Raw genomic sequence first — 23,841 nt, 5'->3', positions numbered from 1 at the left:
TGATCTGAAAGCCCTATGGTTGGAAGCGGGAGCGATATTTCCGGCGAGGGCCTGGCGTAAACAGCTCTTTGTCTCTATAGCAGTTTAGCGTCAGCATCACCAGCTCTTAACGCGATAGCGGTAAAGGCCCCGTTCACCCGAAAATCCAGTGCCGATGTTCGTGTTTTCGGTGTTGTGAGTGAAAAATCGCAAGATCTTGATTGCCCAGGTATTGAATGCCCAGGTATTTTTGGATGCAAAGTAGAGAACGACCGTTTGCATATATGGTAATTAACCGATTGCGCTACCGCGTTATACCCTTAGGGCGGAGCTTAAGTGATCCTTCCAAGTTTTGCATGGCAGGTATGAAAGCGCTTCCTCATGTCCCTGAGGGGCGCAAGTATGTCTCCGTAGTACGTTTGCATTACAGGATAGGTTCCCACTTCGTCGACTACCGCTTGGTTTTATGACCGCGAGCTGTGGCGTTCGTGATTTGATTCCCGGTGTGTAGAGCCCATGTCATGGTAAGTGGTTCTCAGCTGGTAACCCCATGGCGGAATATTTGGGAAGCCTTCTCGATGGGGCTACCGCTGGTGTAATTACGACTGATTGTCTGCGACTCGACGTTACTGTGAAGGATCTGTACCATCTGTTGTCGTCGGCGACTGCGAGGATTTTCGTGGTAAAATAGCATCCAGGTCGCGGCAGTGTAACGCGAAATTCGGCGACAACTCGTGCACTGCTGGATTGGAACTCGTTGCATTTTTATCGCCTTACCGTAATATCCGGTATACAGTCCGCACGCAGTGTATAGTCCGCAACGCACAATTTTGGCTGCATATGGATTGTAAAACTTTTATTTCCAACAGTTTGAGAGGCTTTAGGCCCCTCGCCTAAACGACAGCCAGAATGTCCTGACTTGTGGCGGCGTCTTCGGCCAGTTGTACGACACTTGTCTGAATCATCAGATCGGTGCTGAATAGGAGAGCCTCCCATTGGTCAAGCGACAGACATTTTTTTCCCTCCAGGGGGGCAAAAGGGCATTTCCAATATATATGGTTGAGATCCGCGTTGTGGTGACATAGCTTGCACACATTTGAATATTGTGACGGATAATCAAGTCTACACATAACTGAGTTCTGGAATGTATGAGTCTGGAGACGGCTGCCAAGAAGAAAAATACTAGACTTTCCGCACCCGTTACATACACTATCAGAATCAGGCGTGCGAACAGCTCATAAAATTATATTTGGCGCAGTTCAAGTATCACAAAACGTGTCAATAGAGTAAGCTACGCGAATTTTGTGCCACATTCAGCGATGCTGAAAAAGAAAAAAATGCTGTGCAGTGCATATATACAGATGGTCTGCAAAGCGCAAAATATAAATTTTTTATCATGTATAACTCGCAGACTGTATACCAGAAACAATAGTATATGTTACAGAATTTCAGCCCCTCCCCCTAAAAGAGCCGCTTTATATATATATATATATATATATATATATATATATATATATATATATATATATATATATATATATATATATATATATATATATATATATATATATATATATATATATATATATATATATATATATATATATATATATATATATATATATGCAGTATAGAAAGATAAACGTATTTGGTTGCTAGAGGCAAAAATTCAAAGTTGAAAACGCTTCATTTAGCCATAGATTTATTTTGAGTCGACGTTTCGGACAGAGCCTGTCCTTTCTCAAGACTGAAGTTACAGGGGTCTTCTTCCTCTTCTTAAGGAGTTGGCACTGGCACACATGTACGACACATGAACAAAAGAAACAAACGGTGGCAAAGAATACTAGAAAAGATACAGATAGAAAGGGAAAAAAGGGGGAACAAATAAAAAAGAAAAACGTGTTGTACCCCGCCGCCCACCTCGAAGCCGCGGGGAGCCGACCCCGGACGAGGGAAACAAAAAAAAAAGGAAAACACGGAGCGGGGGAGGATAATGGCTACCCATCAAGGCAACAGAGCGGCGGCGTGTAAGGTGGACAGGAGCAGACGGTGGCGGGATCGCCCTACACACAAAAGTTAAAGACGCGTGCACTCGCGTGCCCCGTACACAAAGAGTAAACAAATAAAAAGAAAAAAATGCAGACAGGGTCGGAGCTTCCGTCATCTTGAACCACTTCGGCAGCCAGAGCCAAGGCCGAATCAGCGGCGCCGTGAGCTTAACTAAACACACGTGCACTGTGCATGAAAACACCCAGACACACAGCAGTAAAACATCCGAGCTCATGCCAGTGTCGTGTGGCGGCTAAATGACAATGGCGGGAGCATTTAAGCGAGTAAGGTGTACAGAAACAGACGGTGGCGGAATTGTCCAACATATATAAATTGGAGATGCTTGCACTCGCTTGACCTGGCCAGAAAAAGTAAACAAATAAACAAAATAAAATGCAGACAGGACAGGAGACTTCCGTCATCTGGAACCATTTCCGCAGCCCGAGTCAAGGTAGAATCAGGGCGCCGTGAGCTTAACTACACGCACGTGCACTGTGCCTGAAAACACCCACAAAAGAAAAAAAGTGGAAAAACATCCGAGTTCGGCCAAGTGTGGTGTGGGAGGTAAATGTGAATGGCGTGCGCAATTAGGCAAGGGTTCTTCAATTGCACCCCGTCGTCAAGGTAATCGAACTGGGAAGATAGGGGCAAGATGGGGTAGGGAGTGAAGAAATTTGTGTGAGCTTGAAAAAGATGTCGCTGGCAAGAAACGACCGAGGTATGTCAAGCTGGCTCTCGTAATGTCAGCAACGGCCCTGCAAGGGGCGGATGGAGGACAATACACCTGGACTTTCATTAATGCCGTGAGGAATTGTTTCAAATTTGTAAATGAAGTACGACTCGCGTTGTTCTCTTTCCCGGGTGTTGTGGAACCCACCCTGTAGGACTGTTAACTTAATTGCATCAAATGGGTGGTTTCGCTCATTAATGTGTTTTGACAAGGGAAGGTTGGGTAGGGATAAGATATGCGCGCGGTGGTTATTAAAGCGAATTCGTAGAGGGTTGACGGTCTGTCCAATGTACTGCATACTGCACACACTGCATTCTAGGAGGTATATTACGTTGCAGGAATCACAATCAAAGTTGCCATTAATTTCCCATTTGAAGCCTGAAGCTGTGCTTACTGCACAGCTTGATGTTTGTATGTGTTTGCAGACCTGGCATCTACTTTTTCCACAGGGCCGGCACCCCAAAACCGGCTGGTTATTTGGTTTTGAGTGTACAAGAATATTTTTAATGTTTTTTGGTCGTCTGTAGATCACGTGAGGGGGAGAAGTGAAAATTTTGGTGAGGCGCTCGCTTTGTTCGAGGATGTTGAAATGTTTTCTGAGGATTTTGTTTACGTTAGGCGGGTTACTGGTGAAGGTAAGTACGAGATTGGCCCGTGTTAAGCTCACGGCGCCGCTGATTCGGCCTTGGCTCTGGCTGCCGAAGTGGTTCAAGATGACGGAAGCTCCGACCCTGTCTGCATTTTTTTCTTTTTATTTGTTTACTCTTTGTGTACGGGGCACGCGAGTGCACGCGTCTTTAACTTTTGTGTGTAGGGCGATCCCGCCACCGTCTGCTCCTGTCCACCTTACACGCCGCCGCTCTGTTGCCTTGATGGGTAGCCATTATCCTCCCCCGCTCCGTGTTTTCCTTTTTTTTTGTTTCCCTCGTCCGGGGTCGGCTCCCCGCGGCTTCGAGGTGGGCGGCGGGGTACAACACGTTTTTCTTTTTTATTTGTTCCCCCTTTTTTTCCTTTCTATCTGTATCTTTTCTAGTATTCTTTGCCACCGTTTGTTTCTTTTGTTCATGTGTCGTACATGTGTGCCAGTGCCAACTCCTTAAGAAGAGGAAGAAGACCCCTGTAACTTCAGTCTTGAGAAAGGACAGGCTCTGTCCGAAACGTCGACTCAAAATAAATCTATGGCTAAATGAAGCGTTTTCAACTTTGAATATATATATATATATATATATATATATATATATATATATATATATATATATATATATATATATATATATATATATATATATATATATATATATATATATATATATACCTATGAAGGGAGCTAACAGTCACCGAAACCAAGGTGCACAGGGGAATTTTTTTTTATGTGTTGTGCTTATCAGTGGGATATTATAGTACTTAGATTAATAAAGTGCTTAAAGAAAATTACTTATAAAGCAGCAGAAAAAACAACCATGCCGCCGGTGGGATCCGAACCCACGACCTCCGAATATCGCGTCCGGTGCTCTTACCAACTGAGCTACGGCGACGGCTGTCCAATCTGCTGCTCTCGTGGGTATTTATGTTTACTGGGTGTAAGCGAACCTTGAGAGTGTTCACCAGCGCCACCCTCGACCATAGCGGCGGACGTAGCACGTCCTGTAAAACCGCGAGTGTGACGTGGAACGTCATCTAACGGCGAGGGCGGAAACTGTGCGAGAGCCCTCTTAAGCTACCTATGGCATCAAGACTGCCAGAACCGAGACCCTCGTTAAGCTATTAGCAGGTAAGTTAAATGAAATATATATATATATATAAATATATATATATATATATATATATATATATATATATATATATCAAATTCTTTCTCAGTATACAGGAAATGTTAGGCATCTCATGGCAAGGAAATATGCTACAGATTAGAAATTACGACCTACACTGCGCTCATCATCCTCGTCCGTAGCGTTTTCCTCGTTCCATTCACTGACAAGCACAAGGCACTCCGAGCGTATGTAAGTTCTAAAGCTTCATTTGGGTAAGCACAACGAATTAATGACTCAAATAACATTTATTTACTTACATTCAACCGCATAAACGAACTGTTCGATCAGTGTTTATATTTTTTAACGGCAAGCTCATGATTCACACAAAGATGAGGAAGAGGAGGTTTACGACGTTCCGCGATGTGTTCATCTCTAAAAACTCAAATTTCCTTTAAAAAATATAAGGTACACTTTTTACGCACTTCTTGGCCTTCGACGGATTCTGAGCTGACCCCTCTTTATGGGAGTGAGTCATTAACCTTGCGAGACCAACGACAACCAAAGACGGTTGACCACAAATCACCTACTCCTTCAGTGCAGATGCCCGCCGCGGTGGCTCAGTGGTTAGGGCGCTCGACTACTAATCCGGAGTTCCCGGGTTCGAACCCGACCGGACCGGCTGCGTTTTTATGGAGGAAAAACGCTAAGGCGCCCGTGTGCTGTGCGATGTCAGTGCACGTTAAAGATCCCCAGGTGGTCGAAATTATTTCGGAGCCCTCCACTACGGCGCCTATTCATTTCTTCTTTCACTCCCTCCTTTATTCCTTCCCTTATGGCGCGGTTCAGGTGTCCAACGATATATGATACAGATACTGCGCCATTTCCTTTCCCCCAAAAAACCAATTATTATAATTATTCAGCGCAGATCGGGTTTTGGGTAGGTGTCGCATTTATAAATATACCACCGCAAAACGTAAGCCCATGTTACGGCAGAAGGGAAGACATTACGACAAATCCATTGCTCTCCTCACTGTAGTCGCGTCTCTTTTTGTGTACTCACTTCGTTTTTACAATTCGTGAGTATCGTTACAACAGATCCTGGTTGGACGAGCGTAATGGAAACGCCTGCTCGATGCTGCGGCACCTTGGAAGCCTTAACCCGGGAAGCAATGCGCAAGCTGTGCAACATACTCTGAAAAGCTGTTAAAATTGTATGTACTGAATTTCGCGAGAGAGGGGTCACAGTCGTGTTCTCACAAAAAAATACTCAGCATATTTAATCCAGTTAATGAACAATTTCGAACGTAAGGAGGCCCGTACCAAATCGCACTCAGCTTGCCACCGTTACAAATGCTGGTAAGGAATTGTCTGGTTTGCTGCTGGGGCCTGATGTTTAATTCACAGGAAGTTATTTTAAACACCTGTTTTGATGCACAGCACGGGGAAGGCGCAAATGCAACCATTTTTCGCTTAATTCTGTACACTAGGTATGCGGATATCCATGGCTATTGAGGAAGGCTCCAAGTTTGTTCCTCTTACGTTATGTTAAGGTCTGTTTACACGATGAACCCCATATCGGAGACGCCGCAGTGCCTTTGGCGGTCGTCTGCTGATACCAAGGTCGCCAGTTCGATTCCTGCCGCGGCGGCCATATTTCGATGGAAGCGTAATACAAAAATACCCGTGTGCTGCAGTGACATGTGGCGCATGTTAAGATCCCCATTTGGGCTAAATTATTCTCCAGCTCTCCACTACGGTGTTCCTCATACCCCATGTGTCGGTTCGAGACGTTAAACTCGACAATTACTAAAAAGAAAATCTGGAGACCAGTTTTTGTGTCTCGAAACAGGCTTCGCGTGACTTTCTACTTTCAGTTCGATAAGTTCGCGCCTGGCCCGTATCTGGCCTGGCCCCGGTTGATGATGATGATGATTTTGGCCTCTGGTTGAATGGTACGTACCCACGGTGGGGGAGTGAGTGGACAGGGTACATTGGCCCCGGTTATCTGCGCACCAGGGGTTCCAGCAGAAATTCCGATATCCTTTTTTCTGACGGCGGACCCCGGATCCTTGGCTGCCATGTTGGTGAACGTCGCACAGTGAAAGGTGATGCGCATGTCTAATCCTGTTATCAGCACCTGTGATGCTGGAGGTCGGAGCAAGCGGCTGTAAGTGGATTAGGCATACGCACGGCCTGTCACCGTGCTACGTTCACCAACATCAGGCAATTGTCCGCGGGCAGTGTGCATGCCTAACGCACCGAAAGCAGAACTCCGCCCGGACCAAGGAACGGCAAGAGGCCCGTATTGTGAATCCACATTTACTAAAGAATTGCATGATCCATCAAAAGTATCGAACATTACACCTAGTAAAATCCCTGCCCGAATGAACAATTTCTGCGCAAATTGTCTGTGTTAATCGCTTGCTGTTCACCAGGCATATATTGGCGCATAGCCACCCAATCTGAACCTGGCAACGTTTGGCAGAAGGTTAGGTGGGCGGATGAGATTAAGAAGTTTGCAGGCATAAGGTGGGCGCCGCTGGCAAAGGACAGGAATAATTGGAGAGCCATGGGAGAAGCCTTTCTCCTGCAGTGAGCGTAGTCGGGCTGATGACGACGATGATGATAATGACCCACCCAAACCCCCAACCCAACCTCTCATACCACACCCAACCCCTTGCTCCCAATGGGAAGCCACTGTTTCGAGAGCTCAAACCAGGATGACCAGCGCAGACTGATCGACCAGGCAACCCCGATTGGAACAGATAATGAGGCCCTGGACTCAGGTCCCTAACCTCTTGGGGCTACAGTCAGGCTGCTGCTGCTGCTGATGATGATGAAGTAAAGTTTTCCAATCGGTCGGTAACATTCAAACTTTAGAACCGACCGCACGCGCACAAATCGAAAGGCTAGAAAAGTGAAAAGATTATGCTGCAGAATGCACATTAGTTCTTTCGAGCGAAATCAACTTCGAGCACCGAGAAAAGAAAGTAGAAGAGGCCGAGTTCGCCCCTGGAGCCAGTTGAGAGAACCCCGTTGTGCCGGAAGCTTTGCGAAACGAAAAATAGTTCGCGTTGTACGGCGCATATCCTTTACACGGCATCCTGTACGTGAACTGAAGGCCTTATATATAAGCTCTGAAACGCATTTACCATGGCAGGAACAGGCTGCGGCACTACTTTATGCGCTATTGAGTTGACACGCGTGCACATAGGAACAGAGTTGAGGAAGAAGTGAGCGTTGATGCGGCGCAAGGCTACAAATACGTGGACCCTTGACCCGGGCAGGCAGTCGGCATCTTGACAGCTTAGTCTCGGAGTGGCATCGAACATGCGCGAGATAGTCCACATTCAGACAGGCCAGTGTGGCAACCAGATTGGGGCGAAGGTAAGCCACCTCTACCACCTCGCGGGTTATTTCACGGCTCAGGGGATCGCGGTTGCCTTTCGGTCCCAGTGCCGGTCCCGGCGCTTTTTACGTTGGTGATTACGTTGCGTCCTAAACGCCACGTACTAGAATCTCGTTTCAGGATACGGGCGAAAGCAGTTGCCTGTAAAGCAGTCGCGGCTTTTAGCAGACGTACTGCTTTCGTTCTAAGTTGTGGCCTTTTTGCGTTGGACAATGTTGAGCCCTAGCTAATGCTCATCGAAGGCTCTTGTTCTTGACCACTCCTTTCGCTCTGACCTTTTAATTACTGCTCGCGCTTTGAGAGCGTTGAGATATTGTTGTGTTATGGCATATAGCTCAGACTTTATTCCCGGTTGTAAAAAATTCGAGACAATCGGTCTTGGCGGTGAGGTGACATGGAACAGTTTTATGGCAAATGACTGCCGCAAAGCGATCGGCGAAGATTCTTTGACGGAATTTTTTTTCGCGCGACCTAGTTTTCGCGTATGATGCAATCCAAAAGCCTCAAGCGATCTTAGGCCCTTCCGGTTTTCCGCCATCAGCAAGACACATGGCGGGTGAGAATCGATGACAGTTGACGAGTTGACTACAAAAACCAGTTGACAAGTGGAACTGTAGCAGTTATATGTTGCTTTCGCTGTGAATTACAGCATCTAAATATGATTTGACTGCCGCCACTGCGCGATGTGACGCCACTCTAATTACTGAAATCTTTTCCCGTCTGCAGTTTTGGGAGGTGATTTCCGATGAGCATGGCATCGATCCGAGCGGGGCGTACCATGGTGATTCGGACCTCCAGTTGGAGCGCATCAATGTCTACTACAATGAGGCCTCCGGTACGCGTCTGGCTGTATTTCGGTTGATAATTTCACTTTGAAGCTTCCCCGTCGAGTTTATCTTGCCTTGCGGCTTTTTCGCACTGCTAAGCATTAGGGAAAGTTTCCGGGCCGTTTGGCACATGACTTCAACAGAAACAGCAAGCGAAAGACAAAACCGAACGCTGTGTGTATGGTTGTCCCTTATTCTCGCTCCTGCCTTAATAGCGCTGTTTGTGCTGTTAAGCTGATATCTGGCCTGTCAATGGAGCTTCTTCAACGGCAGGCCTTTGCTCTTCAAGCTTTAAATTCTACAACCGATCGCGCAAATCTAGTCAGGTCAAAGTGCAACGCCTAGTGACCTCTTCTGCTTGCGGCATGTTATGCTAGGCCATTGCAGCTTTTGAGGTTGCATTGCCACAAGTCCCGCAGGGATTAGATTGAAGGTTCTTGACCAAAGCCTTTTTTCTCATAGGCAATGAATGTTCACAACGCGAATGAGTTTGGAATAATAATAATAATAATAATCATAATTGGTTTTGGGGGAAGGAAATGGCGCAGTGTCGGTCTCATATATCAGCGGACACTTGAACCGCGCCGCAAGGGAACGGATAAAGGTGGGAGTGAAAGAAGAAAGGAAGAGAGAGGTGCCGTAGTGGAGGGCTCCGGAAAAATTTCGGCCACCTGGGGATCTTTAACGTGCACTGACATCGCACAGCACACGGGCGCCTTGGCGTTTTTCCTCCATAAAAACGCAGCCGCCGCGGTGGGGTTCGAACGCTGGTTTTGAATTCCCTCGTCAGGTTTGACGAGGACATAGTACGTCTCCCCTCTACTACGTTTCCTCTTGCTGCAGTGAGTTTGTAAGGAGTTTTTAACTCTATGTTTGCTAATACCGCCGCTGTGCTTCATTTGGAAGGGACTCGATCATGACATCCATGATTCGGCGGACGCATTTCTATGGAGGCGAGACCATAAAGAGCCGTGTGTTCTGCGATCTTATTGCGCGTAAAGTAACCCGAGGTGGTGCAAATTTATCCAGAGGCCGGCACTACTGCGTTGATGACAGCCCATGTACAGAATTCGGAATGTTAATCCCATATAGGACACCGTTTGTTTAGTAATACGGAACAGAATCGAAACAGGAGTCGCAACAGGACGTTAATGTAGTGACATCATTTTGATCCATCTCAATTTATCTATCAACATTTCACCTTGGGTTTTTCTGCTGAAAGATATTTAAATATTTTATTATTAAATATAACTGGATCATCTGTTTAAAGGCCGGGAGGTGGCGGAAGGGCCTAGTAGTGCCGCTTTTATTTGCTATGACACCTACAGTTGGTGCGCTCCATTTCCTTTCTTTAACTGGCTTTGTTGTGACGCAGGTACTTGTAATAACTGCACGGTATCTTTGTTGCCGCTAAGTGATATTTATTTTTTGTTTCAGAAGGTAAATACGTGCCTCGGGCCATCCTGGTTGACTTGGAGCCGGGAACCATGGACGCCGTCCGCTCGGGACAGTTTGGACAACTCTTCCGGCCGGATAACTTTGTGTTCGGTAAGGGGCTTCTCGGCTTAAAATCTACTACATAAACGCACCCACAAGAGCGCACAGTGCAGACTAATCTTTAAAGCGCAGAACTGGCTAAATTTGTACCCACATCTCTGTACGCGCAGCGAATCCTCGCTCAGTATAATCCAGTCCGAGTGGCAGTCAGTTTAATACAGCCACGCAATCAAGTACTTCGAGTTTGAAATATGAGCATTCTCATCAGTTCCTTGCGAAACCTAGGCCGCCAAGATTGAGACGCAAGCTTGGTGGTTCATCAAGAATGTAGTGCGCCGTGAAAAGAGAATATTACGAGAGAGGCAACACATGGGCCATTTCGAAATTAAATTGAATCGGAATTAGCTCCGTTAATCGAGGAAATACAAGGCAAAAGCTGTCGGCGTTCAATGTGTTCATTGACGTGGACACCGTTCTAGACGCTTAAGGAAGTGCGTAAACTGGCTCCCCGGGTCAGTGGACGCTTCACTCGCCCTTCGAGTTACGTGACGATGGTGAAGACATGTGGGCTGCATGCATTAATAATAATTGGTTTTTGGGTAAAGGAAATGGCGCAGTATCTGTCTCATATATCGTTGAACACCTGAACCGCGCTGTAAGGGAAGGGATAAGGGTGGGAGTGAAGAAGAAAGGAAGAAAGAGATGCCGTAGTGGAGGGCTCCGGAATATTTTCGACCACCTGGGGATCTTTAGCGTGCACTGACATCGCACAGCCCATTGGCGCCTTAGCGTTTTGCCTCAGTAAAAACTCAGCCGCCACGGTCGGGTTCGAACCCGCGAACTCCGGAGCAGTAGCTGAGCGCCCTAACCACTGAGTCACCGCGGCGGGTCTCTGAATACATTAGCACTGATAACTTCGTGGTGGACACGCGGCACTGCAGTAATAGGCCGCAGCGTTCATTGGGTGATCAACCTCTCGCGATCATCAACTGCAACCTGCCACAGAGGCAGGGTGGACGCGCTGCATATCCAAAGTGCGGAAGGCAATCAAGTGGGGTTTTAAAGTGAAGGCTTTACTGGCCGCAAACTTGCTATTTCGCCGTGGCGATGCTCAGAGGAAGCACATAACGTCACAACGCGCGGTTCACCGCGCATATTTCTCTCTTTCTCGCTCCCTAGTCACTACTGAGCATGCGCCACTAGTAGCACCGAGCCACAGGTGTTCCGGCGCTGCGCAGCGCCATGCCTTTCCTCAAAATCCAACTTTCAATTTTCAGTTTTCTCTTTTTTCTTTCCCTCCCTCCTTTATCGCTTCCTTTACGGCGCGGTTCGGGTGTCCACCGAGATATGTGAGACTGTTACTGTGTCATTTCCTTTCCTCAAAAACCAAAAAAATCTAGTCAGCCGACGGCGTTCATAGTTCATTGGCGTTGAGAACTTTGAAAAGGCCGTTCATTTTCACGAAAGGAAAGGCGTAATATTAAATGTAATAACTAGTTTTGGGGGAAAGGAAATTGCGCAGTATCTGTCCCGTATATCGTTGGACACCTGAACCGAGTTGTAAGGGAAGGGATAAACGAGGGAGTGAAAGAAGAAAGAGGTGCCGTAGTGGTTGGCTCCGGAATAATTTCGACCACTTGGGGATCTTTAACGTGCACTGACATCGCACAAGACGCGGGCACCTTAGCGTTTTTCCACCATAAAAACGCAGCCGCCGCGGTCAAGTTCGAACCCGGGAACTCCGGATCAGTAGCCGAGCGCCCTAACCACTGAGCCACCGCGGCGCACAACCGGCTCCATGGGTCAGTGGAGACCTAAATCTCGCTTTCATGCATGTGGCGCTGGTGTCGAACTGCAAAAGAATGCTTTGAATGCGTTCCCCACATTGGATAGGCAGCGCGCCCTCCCTGCCACCCTGGGAGGTGGCACGCAGTTAATGGTTGATCGCGAGATATTGATCAGCAAACGAACGCAGCGGCTTAGCTATTGCTGCAGTGCCGCATGTCAGCCACAACGCTGTCAGCGCTATTGCATTCAGGCCACATCTCTCTCCCACCACTGCCACATGCATAATAATAATTGAATGAGGCGTCCGCATATCCATATCCAGGCAGCCAGTTATGCGCCCTTCCTTTGTTCAACTCCATCGTCGTCTAGAACTTTGTCAACGCCAAGAACACAGTGAACGCCGACACCTTTCGCTTTGTATACCCTAGATTAACTGAGCTAATCCACATTAATTTTTTGCAGTTGCATGCCAACGCCACTTTACATGAAAGCGAAAGTGAGGTGTCCACTGACCCAGGGAGCCATTTGTGCGCCTTTCCTTTCGTAAAAATGAACGGCCTCTAGGTTTTCAACACCAATGCACCAAATGAGCGCCGGCGGCTCACTTGTTTTGCTCGGTTTTGAGGAAAGGAAATGGAGAAGCAACTGTCCATATCTCTCGGTGGACGCTAGATCGAATGGATAAAGGCGGGATGGAAACAAGAAAAAAGAAAACTTGAAAATGAATTTTTAAGAAAGGTGTGGCGCGACGCAGCGGCGGAACACCTATGGCTCGGTGCAACTAGTGGTTCATGCGCAGTAGTGACTAGACACGCTTACCCGAAATGGGCCGCTGGCTATAGTCTAGCGTAGCTCTCGCTACAAAAGATTCCATCCGCCTTTGACACAACACCACATCACTCAGCAAAACGCATAGGTGGCGCATTACACAAGGAAGGGAGGCGGCCGTCTGCGGGGACAATCCGGCATAAAACAAAAATATTAAAGACAGATATAACACAGGATATGAGCACAGCAGGCGGCTCTCCCTCCCCTGTGTTCATGTCATTTGTCACTCGTTTTACGTAGTGACTCGCTGGAGAGATTGTGTTCTGTAGCCGAGTACAATGCGAGCCATGACTTGTTGAATTGTTTGCAGACGTGAACATATATTTTCAAATTCTTTCATCCGTCGCATTATCGGAAACTTCCGCAAGCTGTTAACTTCAACTGTGTTGAGCGTTGCTTATCTCTCTACTCGCTACCTCCACCAAGCAGCATAAGTATAGTTTTTTCCGCCCAGTGCATGGCTTTCTTTCTACATGAATAATTCCAATAAGTTCGTTGTGTCGCCTCCCAGCCTCCACGTGGCCAATGAAACGCTGAGCAGTATAATTCAATATATGCAAATATTCATTGTTTGTTCTTCTTGTGATATTTAGCGTGCTTATAGAGAACTGTACTATTGTTGTTTTTGATAGTGCCACGTTTATTTGGTGTACTAGCTTTAACAAAATATTTTCAAGTAATGTATTGTAATTGCAGTTGGTAATTTTCACCTGTATTCTAGTGCATTCTTATGGTGTTGTATTGCCTTAAGTATTGTGTATATTTGTTGCATATTTTCAGAGTAACGTGTGTAACGATTACTGCAGTCTGATGCTTGAATTTTAATAAAGAATGTTTTGGATACAACCATGTGTCTCCTCACGGGATTAAACTTAGTGATGCAAACGAAGCCTAGCTTCAGAAGGATCGACATCTGAGCTGCGTTGTCTTTTCTACGTTCTTGTTCGTTTTGAGTGCACTAAACTTTTCCTTAAAGCCTAGCCTTTGCTGAAACGAGAATGCAGATATTAATCACAAAGTGAACATATATGTTGGTGTTTACAACCGCACGCGTTTCATCAAGTTTTGTTGTTTTCCTCATAATAATAACAACAATAATAATCCCGTTGATCGCACTTCGTTCTTTTTAATTTGGTGGAATTAAAATGAAATGGCATATTTTCCAGTAGCGCAGCAGGCTACAGGGTGTTGTCGGTATAGGGAAAGGGGGCCTGCAAGCGCATTAGCCCAGGGCCCCATTTTTCTTATTCCGGCCCTGGAATCGCACACAGCGCTCCACAACCCACCCAATGGACCACCGGTGTCCAAAGAATGAACGAAGGGCGTCTGCTACCAAACGTTAGGACTTCCGATGGAGGCCTATAGTTTTATCCCGAATACAAACTACAGACATCCCTGGGACCATCCCATGCAAAATAAAGGCGGCCGAATGAACGTCCTACGTACGTCCACGCCGGACATTCAGACGTCCTTCGGATCCCAAAATTAGGATATAAGTTCCCGGATACGTCTATAGAACGTCCCTTCCCGCATTTGACGCGCGCATGACATCCACTAGTACGTCACCACAGTTCGGATGCTCATACCACCATCGATGAACCCAATTCCTACCGTCATCAGCCAGACGGCCGGAAACGAACATTTCTTGGACCATTTTATGGCAGCTGCTAAAACAAATACGGTTGAAAGCTGTAATTCCTTGGCATTAGCTGAACACCCAAGGAAGAATTAACATGCATACAACTTTCTCAAAAACTCTGAGACGACTGCAGTCTGCTGCATTGAAGAAATGCGAAAGCATTAGCGGTGGTGGCTGCTGGTGCGTTTAGGTGCTTCGTTTGTACCACTAAGTACTTTCTTTGTACGACTAGGTGGTTCCTTTGTACGACAAGGTGATTCTTTTTTACAACTATTCGCTTCTGTTTCTTCTCCTCTTTCTTCTACTTCTGCTTCTATGCCTTTGAGTTGAATATGAAGTCATTTTTATAAGTTCCGTTAGAAGGGTCCCCAAAACTCACGCGTAAGCTTGAAGGTTCAACACGACTTTAATGTGCAGCGAAACGGGCGTAAGTACGAGAGTGGCAATATATGTGCTTTTTCCAAATTAAGATTCTATCCGCAGTTGCTACACCGCAGAACACAACGCCCCACATCACTCCAGCAAAACGGGTATGTGACATATTAATGACTGGATGTAGTCCTCAGCGGGAGAAATCTGGCAGAGTGCAAAAAAAATTAGGACAGCGATAAAAGATGGGTACTGCAGAGAGCCTCCTTCTGTCCTCGTCTTGTCTGCCACATAGCTCTTTTACCAGAGTGACTTAGTGCCGAGATTGAGTTCTGAAGGCCGAGTGAAACATAGCCATCACTTGTTATAGTCTTTACATGCCTGAAAACTAATTAAATTAATTCGCACGCAACAGCATCCTAATATTATCCAAACTTAACTTTACCTATGAAATGCGGTGTTTATCCCCCTATTGGCTATGGCCATCAGGCCACTTAAGTCAATTTTTGTTGCCTTTCTGGCTGCTGTGTGAAGTGTGTTTGGATAGTGGCTTTCCTTTATTGCATATTCCAGTACTGATTTTCTTCAGAATACAGTTTGTGCAAGTATACGCCTTTCACAACCTGCCCCTTCAGGTCAGAGTGGTGCTGGCAACAACTGGGCCAAGGGCCACTACACCGAGGGTGCTGAACTGGTGGACTCGGTGCTCGACGTTGTGCGCAAGGAGGCGGAATCCTGCGACTGCATGCAGGGATTCCAGCTGACCCACTCCCTGGGCGGTGGTACTGGATCTGGCATGGGCACACTGCTCATCTCGAAGATCCGTGAAGAGTACCCCGATCGCATCATGAACACCTACAGTGTAGTGCCCTCTCCAAAGGTGTGTGACATTATCTGCAGGACCCAATTTCAGCATCTTTGAAACAAAGCAAACATGACATTTCGGCCTTGCTTTATAAGGCGCCTTCCTTGAATTTTGATTAGTCGGTATGCACAAAGTTCTCATTCTCTTGCTGCGGCTACCTCTAGGTTTCGGACACTGTCGTCGAGCCCTACAATGCTACTTTGTCAATGCATCAGCTTGTGGAGAACACCGACGAGACCTACTGCATCGACAACGAAGCACTCTACGACATTTGCTTCCGGACGCTGAAGCTCACGACTCCCACCTACGGAGACCTTAACCACTTGGTTTCTGCAACGATGTCGGGTGTGACCACATGCCTGAGGTAAGTATTTCTCAGCTTCGTTCAAGGGGTCACTTAAGCGCCTCATGCATGTTCATAAAGAGCCCAAAGAGGTCGACACCATCCGCCGAATTGCTAGTTCCGACGGCAGTGATCGGTTCAATATGGAACAAGCACTGCAAAGACTGCGGTCGCCAAGGTCTTTTACAAAATATTTAGAGTAATACATTACAGCTAATCTCCATGTATGAAGTGCATGTGGTGGCAATATTTTCAGAAAATACAATGACGAGCAAGAAAGCAAATAAAAGCACCCTCACCGTCCGCATAAAAACTAACAAACACCGCACCTGCTATAGCCAGCCAAGCAGCTGCTCAAGGAAGCTTTGAAAAGCACTTCAAGGAAAGTGAATTCGGCAGCGGCAGCAATAACGAGAAGGCGGCTGTCGTCGGGAATAATGGAGCGGCGCCTAATCTACGGCATGCGATTGCACACATTGGGAATAAAATGGCCGTGTTTAACCACTGTACCTCAAAAAACCCATGAGGCGAAAAGGTAAATTAAGGCCTCGCGCTGTAAATGATGAAAAACTACTCTGTTCAAAAGCAAACATCTCAAATCTCTTGGAAATAATTTAGGTGTGTGTCAGTGGAGAATACTTTTTGAACTTTTTCTCCTTTATAAAGCGCACATTTATCTCGTTCAGCTCCTTAATCCTAGCGTACAGGACCTCCATATAAAGCATCACGTATATTGAAATCAGTTATCCCCGTTTTCTCTTTGGGAAAAGGGAATACAAATTCCCACGTTTTGGTATGGAAGTTTTTCTTCGATAAATAGTGGCACTTTCTGAGGACGTTGGGAGCAGAGTACAACATTAGCCTGCTGAGCAGTCAGTATGGAATAAATACTGGGTGCCATTGTTGGGAGATGGTGGTTTAGGGCCTGGAGAACGATCACATAATTCTAAAGTGCCACGACAACCGGCAGACCGGTGAAGTTAATACCCATCGATGTTCTCCTAATGTAGTAATTTGTATAACCTTTGAAGCTGGATACGAAGCAGTGACCACGTGAAGAATCCATTTTTATTTTTTGTGATTTTGCCAATGAATCGAAACCAGCAACCGAAGAAATCATGTTATCTTACTGAAGCTGGTTTGTTTCTCCGCCGTTGTAATTTGGCTGAGGCAAATAACAGGCATGCAGTTTTAATGTTCTCTAGAACAGACTGGCAAAGTGTAAACTATGTCACTTCTGAAATTTTCATGAGTTCGTTCTTTCATTGGGCTTCGTTGTCTGCACTGGCGTGAAGAGAACTGAATTTCAAATTTGATGACCCGATATTCAAAAGCTTTGAATGAACAGCGCGCAACAATCGCGACATTCTACAAGATGCCTCCACTGACCGTTGTTGCTGCTCCACAATCTTACCACAATCTTGTTCTGACTGTTCCCAAACAAGAGCGCCCAACATACCTCTAAATTCTCTCTCCCCTTGTGAATTAAGCGGGCTTCTAATCAGCACCGTCCCATTCCTCACAGATTTCCTGGGCAGCTGAATGCTGATCTTCGCAAGCTGGCCGTTAACATGGTGCCCTTCCCTCGCTTCCACTTCTTCCTGACTGGATTCGCTCCACTCACGTCCCGCGGCTGCCAGGAGTACCGGGCTCTGACTGTGCCGGAGCTGACGCAACAGATGTTCGATGCCAAAAACATGATGGCTGCTTGCGACCCCCGCCACGGTCGTTACCTGACAGTTGCTGCAGTCTTCAGAGGCCAAATGAGCATGCGGGAAGTCGATGACCAGATGCTCAACATCCAGAACAAGCAGTCGAGTCACTTCGTTGAATGGATCCCGAACAGCGTAAAGACAGCTGTCTGTGACATACCGCCTCGAGGTCTGAAGATGTCTGCTACTTTCATTGGGAACAGCACAGCCATTCAAGAGATTTTCAGGCGGATCTCCGAGCAGTTTACAGGTGACCATCGTGTTTGATTTGAAAGTGCTTCTTAAAAGCACATGCTTTCATTGTAGGTACCCATTGCTGTCGAGTTTCTGGGACAGCGCATTTTCGGGGACAGTTCTAGGAGTGTGACCCGGCCTGCTTGATATATTATTTTTTTTGCAGCTATGTTCCGCCGCAAGGCCTTTCTGCATTGGTATACTGGAGAGGGCATGGACGAGTATGAGTTCATCGAGGCAGAGTCCAACTTGAACGACCTGGTGTCAGAATACCAACAGTACCAGGAGTCCACACCTGAGGACGAGGGGGAATTCGAGGAGACCCAGGCAGAGGCCTAGTTTTTTGTGTGCAGCGCTTTTTTCTTTCGCTTTACAATAAAGTGTTTGTTTGTCATGGATCCTTCTTTTTGAGCCAGGTGCTTGTGCACTTTAGTATGTCGTAGGCCCGGACTGCGTCACAAGGATGGTCTTGCAAAGCAGCTAAACCTTACTGTATTGCAATGTGCGCACATCTGTAAATAGCCGTGTGACTGGCGTTTTCGACATTTTGACGAAACTCTAAAATCTGTTAAAAGCTTCTCATCGAACCACTTTTAGAGCGAACGCAAGGTGATCTTAAGGAAAACAAGTTTTGATGAGCTATTATTGGTCTCGGATACTTCCTGTCAGATGATGTGGCAAATTCTCTGTGCTGTCGAAACTGATATGAGACGAGCCGGTTTTTAGAACATCGCTTCGGAGAATACATTTTGCCTATTATTCTCAGTGTTATTTGACTGAGTTTTTTTGGCGTATTATCTAGCCATCATCTTTTGTTTCATATTTTTACGATTTTTAACAAAAACATCAGTGACGGGATCTTCGTCAATACTAGGAAGATCGTATCACTTTCCTTGAGAGGCTCTTCTACTTGAGGGAAGGAAAACACGATGAGAAGACGCCGACAGGACATCGAGTAGCATTTGAGGCTGCTTGACCAATTCATTGTTCAGCGATAGTCGAGCTCCTCGGGGCTGCTGAACCTGTAGCGATCGAACCACAAGGCCCATATCTCGTTCTTCTGTGAGCGGCATAGCCCTAACCCGGGACGCAGAGCAGAAAGGTTCGTCGCCAAAGGCTTTGGCGATTCGCCACTGTGAGGAGCCCTCAATCCTTAATACTCAACGAACATTACCCGTGTTGAATTCGGCGCTATTGATTCAGAATCCCTTAGCGTGGTGTCCACAGAAACAGAGGGTAGGTGCTTTGGAAGCCACGCGAGCTTTCGTGATCTGAAAGCCCTATGGTTGGAAGCGGGAGCGATATTTCCGGCGAGGGCCTGGCGTAAACAGCTCTTTGTCTCTATAGCAGTTTAGCGTCAGCATCACCAGCTCTTAACGCGATAGCGGTAAAGGCCCCGTTCACCCGAAAATCCAGTGCCGATGTTCGTGTTTTCGGTGTTGTGAGTGAAAAATCGCAAGATCTTGATTGCCCAGGTATTGAATGCCCAGGTATTTTTGGATGCAAAGTAGAGAACGACCGTTTGCATATATGGTAATTAACCGATTGCGCTACCGCGTTATACCCTTAGGGCGGAGCTTAAGTGATCCTTCCAAGTTTTGCATGGCAGGTATGAAAGCGCTTCCTGATGTCCCTGAGGGGCGCAAGTATGTCTCCGTAGTACGTTTGCATTACAGGATAGGTTCCCACTTCGTCGACTACCGCTTGGTTTTATGACCGCGAGCTGTGGCGTTCGTGATTTGATTCCCGGTGTGTAGAGCCCATGTCATGGTAAGTGGTTCTCAGCTGGTAACCCCATGGCGGAATATTTGGGAAGCCTTCTCGATGGGGCTACCGCTGGTGTAATTACGACTGATTGTCTGCGACTCGACGTTACTGTGAAGGATCTGTACCATCTGTTGTCGTCGGCGACTGCGAGGATTTTCGTGGTCAAATAGCATCCAGGTCGCGGCAGTGTAACGCGAAATTCGGCGACAACTCGTGCACTGCTGGATTGGAACTCGTTGCATTTTTATCGCCTTACCGTAATATCCGGTATACAGTCCGCACGCAGTGTATAGTCCGCAACGCACAATTTTGGCTGCATATGGATTGTAAAACTTTTATTTCCAACAGTTTGAGAGGCTTTAGGCCCCTCGCCTAAACGACAGCCAGAATGTCCTGACTTGTGGCGGCGTCTTCGGCCAGTTGTACGACACTTGTCTGAATCATCAGATCGGTGCTGAATAGGAGAGCCTCCCATTGGTCAAGCGACAGACATTTTTTTCCCTCCAGGGGGGCAAAAGGGCATTTCCAATATATATGGTTGAGATCCGCGTTGTGGTGACATAGCTTGCACACATTTGAATATTGTGACGGATAATCAATTCTACACATAACTGGGTTCTGGAATGTATGAGTCTGGAGACGGCTGCCAAGAAGAAAAATACTAGACTTTCCGCACCCGTTACATACACTATCAGAATCAGGCGTGCGAACAGCTCATAAAATTATATTTGGCGCAGTTCAAGTATCACAAAACGTGTCAATAGAGTAAGCTACGCGAATTTTGTGCCACATTCAGCGATGCTGAAAAAGAAAAAAATGCTGTGCAGTGCATATATACAGATGGTCTGCAAAGCGCAAAATATAAATTTTTTATCATGTATAACTCGCAGACTGTATACCAGAAACAATAGTATATGTTACAGAATTTCTGCCCCTCCCCCTAAAAGAGCCGCTTTATATATATATATATATATATATATATATATATATATATATATATATATATATATATATATATATATATATATATATATATATATACCTATGAAGGGAGCTAACAGTCACCGAAACCAAGGTGCACAGGGGAATTTTTTTTTATGTGTTCTGCTTATCAGTGGGATATTATAGTACTTAGATTAATAAAGTGCTTAAAGAAAATTACTTATAAAGCAGCAGAAAAAACAACCATGCCGCCGGTGGGATCCGAACCCACGACCTCCGAATATCGCGTCCGGTGCTCTTACCAACTGAGCTACGGCGACGGCTGTCCAATCTGCTGCTCTCGTGGGTATTTATGTTTACTGGGTGTAAGCGAACCTTGAGAGTGTTCACCAGCGCCACCCTCGACCATAGCGGCGGACGTAGCACGTCCTGTAAAACCGCGAGTGGGACGTGGAACGTCATCTAACGGCGAGGGCGGAAACTGTGCGAGAGCCCTCTTAAGCTACCTATGGCATCAAGACTGCCAGAACCGAGACCCTCGTTAAGCTATTAGCAGGTAAGTTAAATGAAATGAGGGGCCCGTTTGACAAACCTATGAAGGGAGCTAACAGTCACCGAAACCAAGGTGCACAGGGGAATGTATTTTTTTTATGTGTTGTGCTTATCAGTGGGATATTATAGTACTTAGAATAATAAAGTGCTTAAAGAAAATTACTTATAAAGCAGCAGAAAAAACAACCATGCCGCCGGTGGGATCCGAACCCACGACCTCCGAATATCGCGTCCGGTGCTCTTACCAACTGAGCTACGGCGACGGCTGTCCAATCTGCTGCTCTCGTGGGTATTTATGTTTACTGGGTGTAAGCGAACCTTTAGAGTGTTCACCAGCGCCACCCTCGACCATAGCGGCGGACGTAGCACGTCCTGTAAAACCGCGAGTGTGACGTGGAACGTCATCTAACGGCGAGGGCGGAAACTGTGCGAGAGCCCTCTTAAGCTACCTATGGCATCAAGACTGCCAGAACCGAGACCCTCGATAAGCTATTAGCAGGTAAGTTAAATGAAATATATATATATATATATAAATATAAATATAAATATATATATATATATATATATATATATATATATATATATATATATATATATATATATATATATATATATATATCAAATTCTTTCTCAGTATACAGGAAATGTTAGGCATCTCATGGCAAGGAAATATGCTACAGATTAGAAATTACGACCTACACTGCGCTCATCATCCTCGTCCGTAGCGTTTTCCTCGTTCCATTCACTGACAAGCACAAGGCACTCCGAGCGTATGTAAGTTCTAAAGCTTCATTTGGGTAAGCACAACGAATTAATGACTCAAATAACATTTATTTACTTACATTCAACCGCATAAACGAACTGTTCGATCAGTGTTTATATTTTTTAACGGCAAGCTCATGATTCACACAAAGATGAGGAAGAGGAGGTTTACGACGTTCCGCGATGTGTTCATCTCTAAAAACTCAAATTTCCTTTAAAAAATATAAGGTACACTTTTTACGCACTTCTTGGCCTTCGACGGATTCTGAGCTGACCCCTCTTTATGGGAGTGAGTCATTAACCTTGCGAGACCAACGACAACCAAAGACGGTTGACCACAAATCACCTACTCCTTCAGTGCAGATGCCCGCCGCGGTGGCTCAGTGGTTAGGGCGCTCGACTACTAATCCGGAGTTCCCGGGTTCGAACCCGACCGGACCGGCTGCGTTTTTATGGAGGAAAAACGCTAAGGCGCCCGTGTGCTGTGCGATGTCAGTGCACGTTAAAGATCCCCAGGTGGTCGAAATTATTTCGGAGCCCTCCACTACGGCGCCTATTCATTTCTTCTTTCACTCCCTCCTTTATTCCTTCCCTTATGGCGCGGTTCAGGTGTCCAACGATATATGATACAGATACTGCGCCATTTCCTTTCCCCCAAAAAACCAATTATTATAATTATTCAGCGCAGATCGGGTTTTGGGTAGGTGTCGCATTTATAAATATACCACCGCAAAACGTAAGCCCATGTTACGGCAGAAGGGAAGACATTACGACAAATCCATTGCTCTCCTCACTGTAGTCGCGTCTCTTTTTGTGTACTCACTTCGTTTTTACAATTCGTGAGTATCGTTACAACAGATCCTGGTTGGACGAGCGTAATGGAAACGCCTGCTCGATGCTGCGGCACCTTGGAAGCCTTAACCCGGGAAGCAATGCGCAAGCTGTGCAACATACTCTGAAAAGCTGTTAAAATTGTATGTACTGAATTTCGCGAGAGAGGGGTCACAGTCGTGTTCTCACAAAAAAATACTCAGCATATTTAATCCAGTTAATGAACAATTTCGAACGTAAGGAGGCCCGTACCAAATCGCACTCAGCTTGCCACCGTTACAAATGCTGGTAAGGAATTGTCTGGTTTGCTGCTGGGGCCTGATGTTTAATTCACAGGAAGTTATTTTAAACACCTGTTTTGATGCACAGCACGGGGAAGGCGCAAATGCAACCATTTTTCGCTTAATTCTGTACACTAGGTATGCGGATATCCATGGCTATTGAGGAAGGCTCCAAGTTTGTTCCTCTTACGTTATGTTAAGGTCTGTTTACACGATGAACCCCATATCGGAGACGCCGCAGTGCCTTTGGCGGTCGTCTGCTGATACCAAGGTCGCCAGTTCGATTCCTGCCGCGGCGGCCATATTTCGATGGAAGCGTAATACAAAAATACCCGTGTGCTGCAGTGACATGTGGCGCATGTTAAGATCCCCATTTGGGCTAAATTTGTTCTCCAGCTCTCCACTACGGTGTTCCTCATACCCCATGTGTCGGTTCGAGACGTTAAACTCGACAATTACTAAAAAGAAAATCTGGAGACCAGTTTTTGTGTCTCGAAACAGGCTTCGCGTGACTTTCTACTTTCAGTTCGTTAAGTTCGCGCCTGGCCCGTATCTGGCCTGGCCCCGGTTGATGATGATGATGATTTTGGCCTCTGGTTGAATGGTACGTACCCACGGTGGGGGAGTGAGTGGACAGGGTACATTGGCCCCGGTTATCTGCGCACCAGGGGTTCCAGCAGAAATTC

The 23,841-nt window shown here is 46.3% G+C and overlaps 1 protein-coding gene across 3 annotated transcripts; it reads left to right on the top strand.

Moving 5' to 3' along the window:
- The first annotated feature begins 7,547 nt into the window (after positions 1–7,547).
- LOC144132388 (tubulin beta-4 chain-like) lies at positions 7,548–18,416 on the top strand. Of its 3 annotated transcripts, none has more exons than XM_077664772.1 (7): positions 7,548–7,896; positions 8,645–8,753; positions 10,186–10,293; positions 15,502–15,746; positions 15,896–16,095; positions 17,600–18,036; positions 18,187–18,416. In XM_077664772.1, exons 1-7 carry the CDS (start codon positions 7,840–7,842, stop codon positions 18,357–18,359), a joined length of 1,329 nt encoding a protein of 442 aa, XP_077520898.1. In that variant the 5' UTR covers positions 7,548–7,839; the 3' UTR covers positions 18,360–18,416. The 3 variants fall into 3 exon arrangements, with proteins under 3 accessions (XP_077520898.1, XP_077520893.1, XP_077520903.1); XM_077664767.1 differs by having other exon boundaries at positions 7,550–7,896; positions 10,183–10,293; XM_077664777.1 differs by lacking the exon at positions 10,186–10,293 and having other exon boundaries at positions 7,552–7,896.
- Positions 18,417–23,841: the final 5,425 nt, after the last annotated feature.

Source organism: Amblyomma americanum, chromosome 1, assembly GCF_052857255.1.
Source record: "Amblyomma americanum isolate KBUSLIRL-KWMA chromosome 1, ASM5285725v1, whole genome shotgun sequence".
NCBI lineage: Eukaryota > Metazoa > Arthropoda > Arachnida > Ixodida > Ixodidae > Amblyomma > Amblyomma americanum.
This window is presented reverse-complemented; position numbering and strand designations above follow the sequence as displayed.

Bases quoted from the DNA above. Each gene is read 5' to 3' on its own strand.
- LOC144132388 (XM_077664767.1), top strand. From the start codon at position 7,840: ATGCGCGAGATAGTCCACATTCAGACAGGCCAGTGTGGCAACCAGATT. The intron at 8,754-10,182 runs GTACGCGTCTGG...TTTTTGTTTCAG, and splicing joins CTACTACAATGAGGCCTCCG to AAGGTAAATACGTGCCTCGG. The intron at 15,747-15,895 runs GTGTGTGACATT...GGCTACCTCTAG, and splicing joins GTGTAGTGCCCTCTCCAAAG to GTTTCGGACACTGTCGTCGA.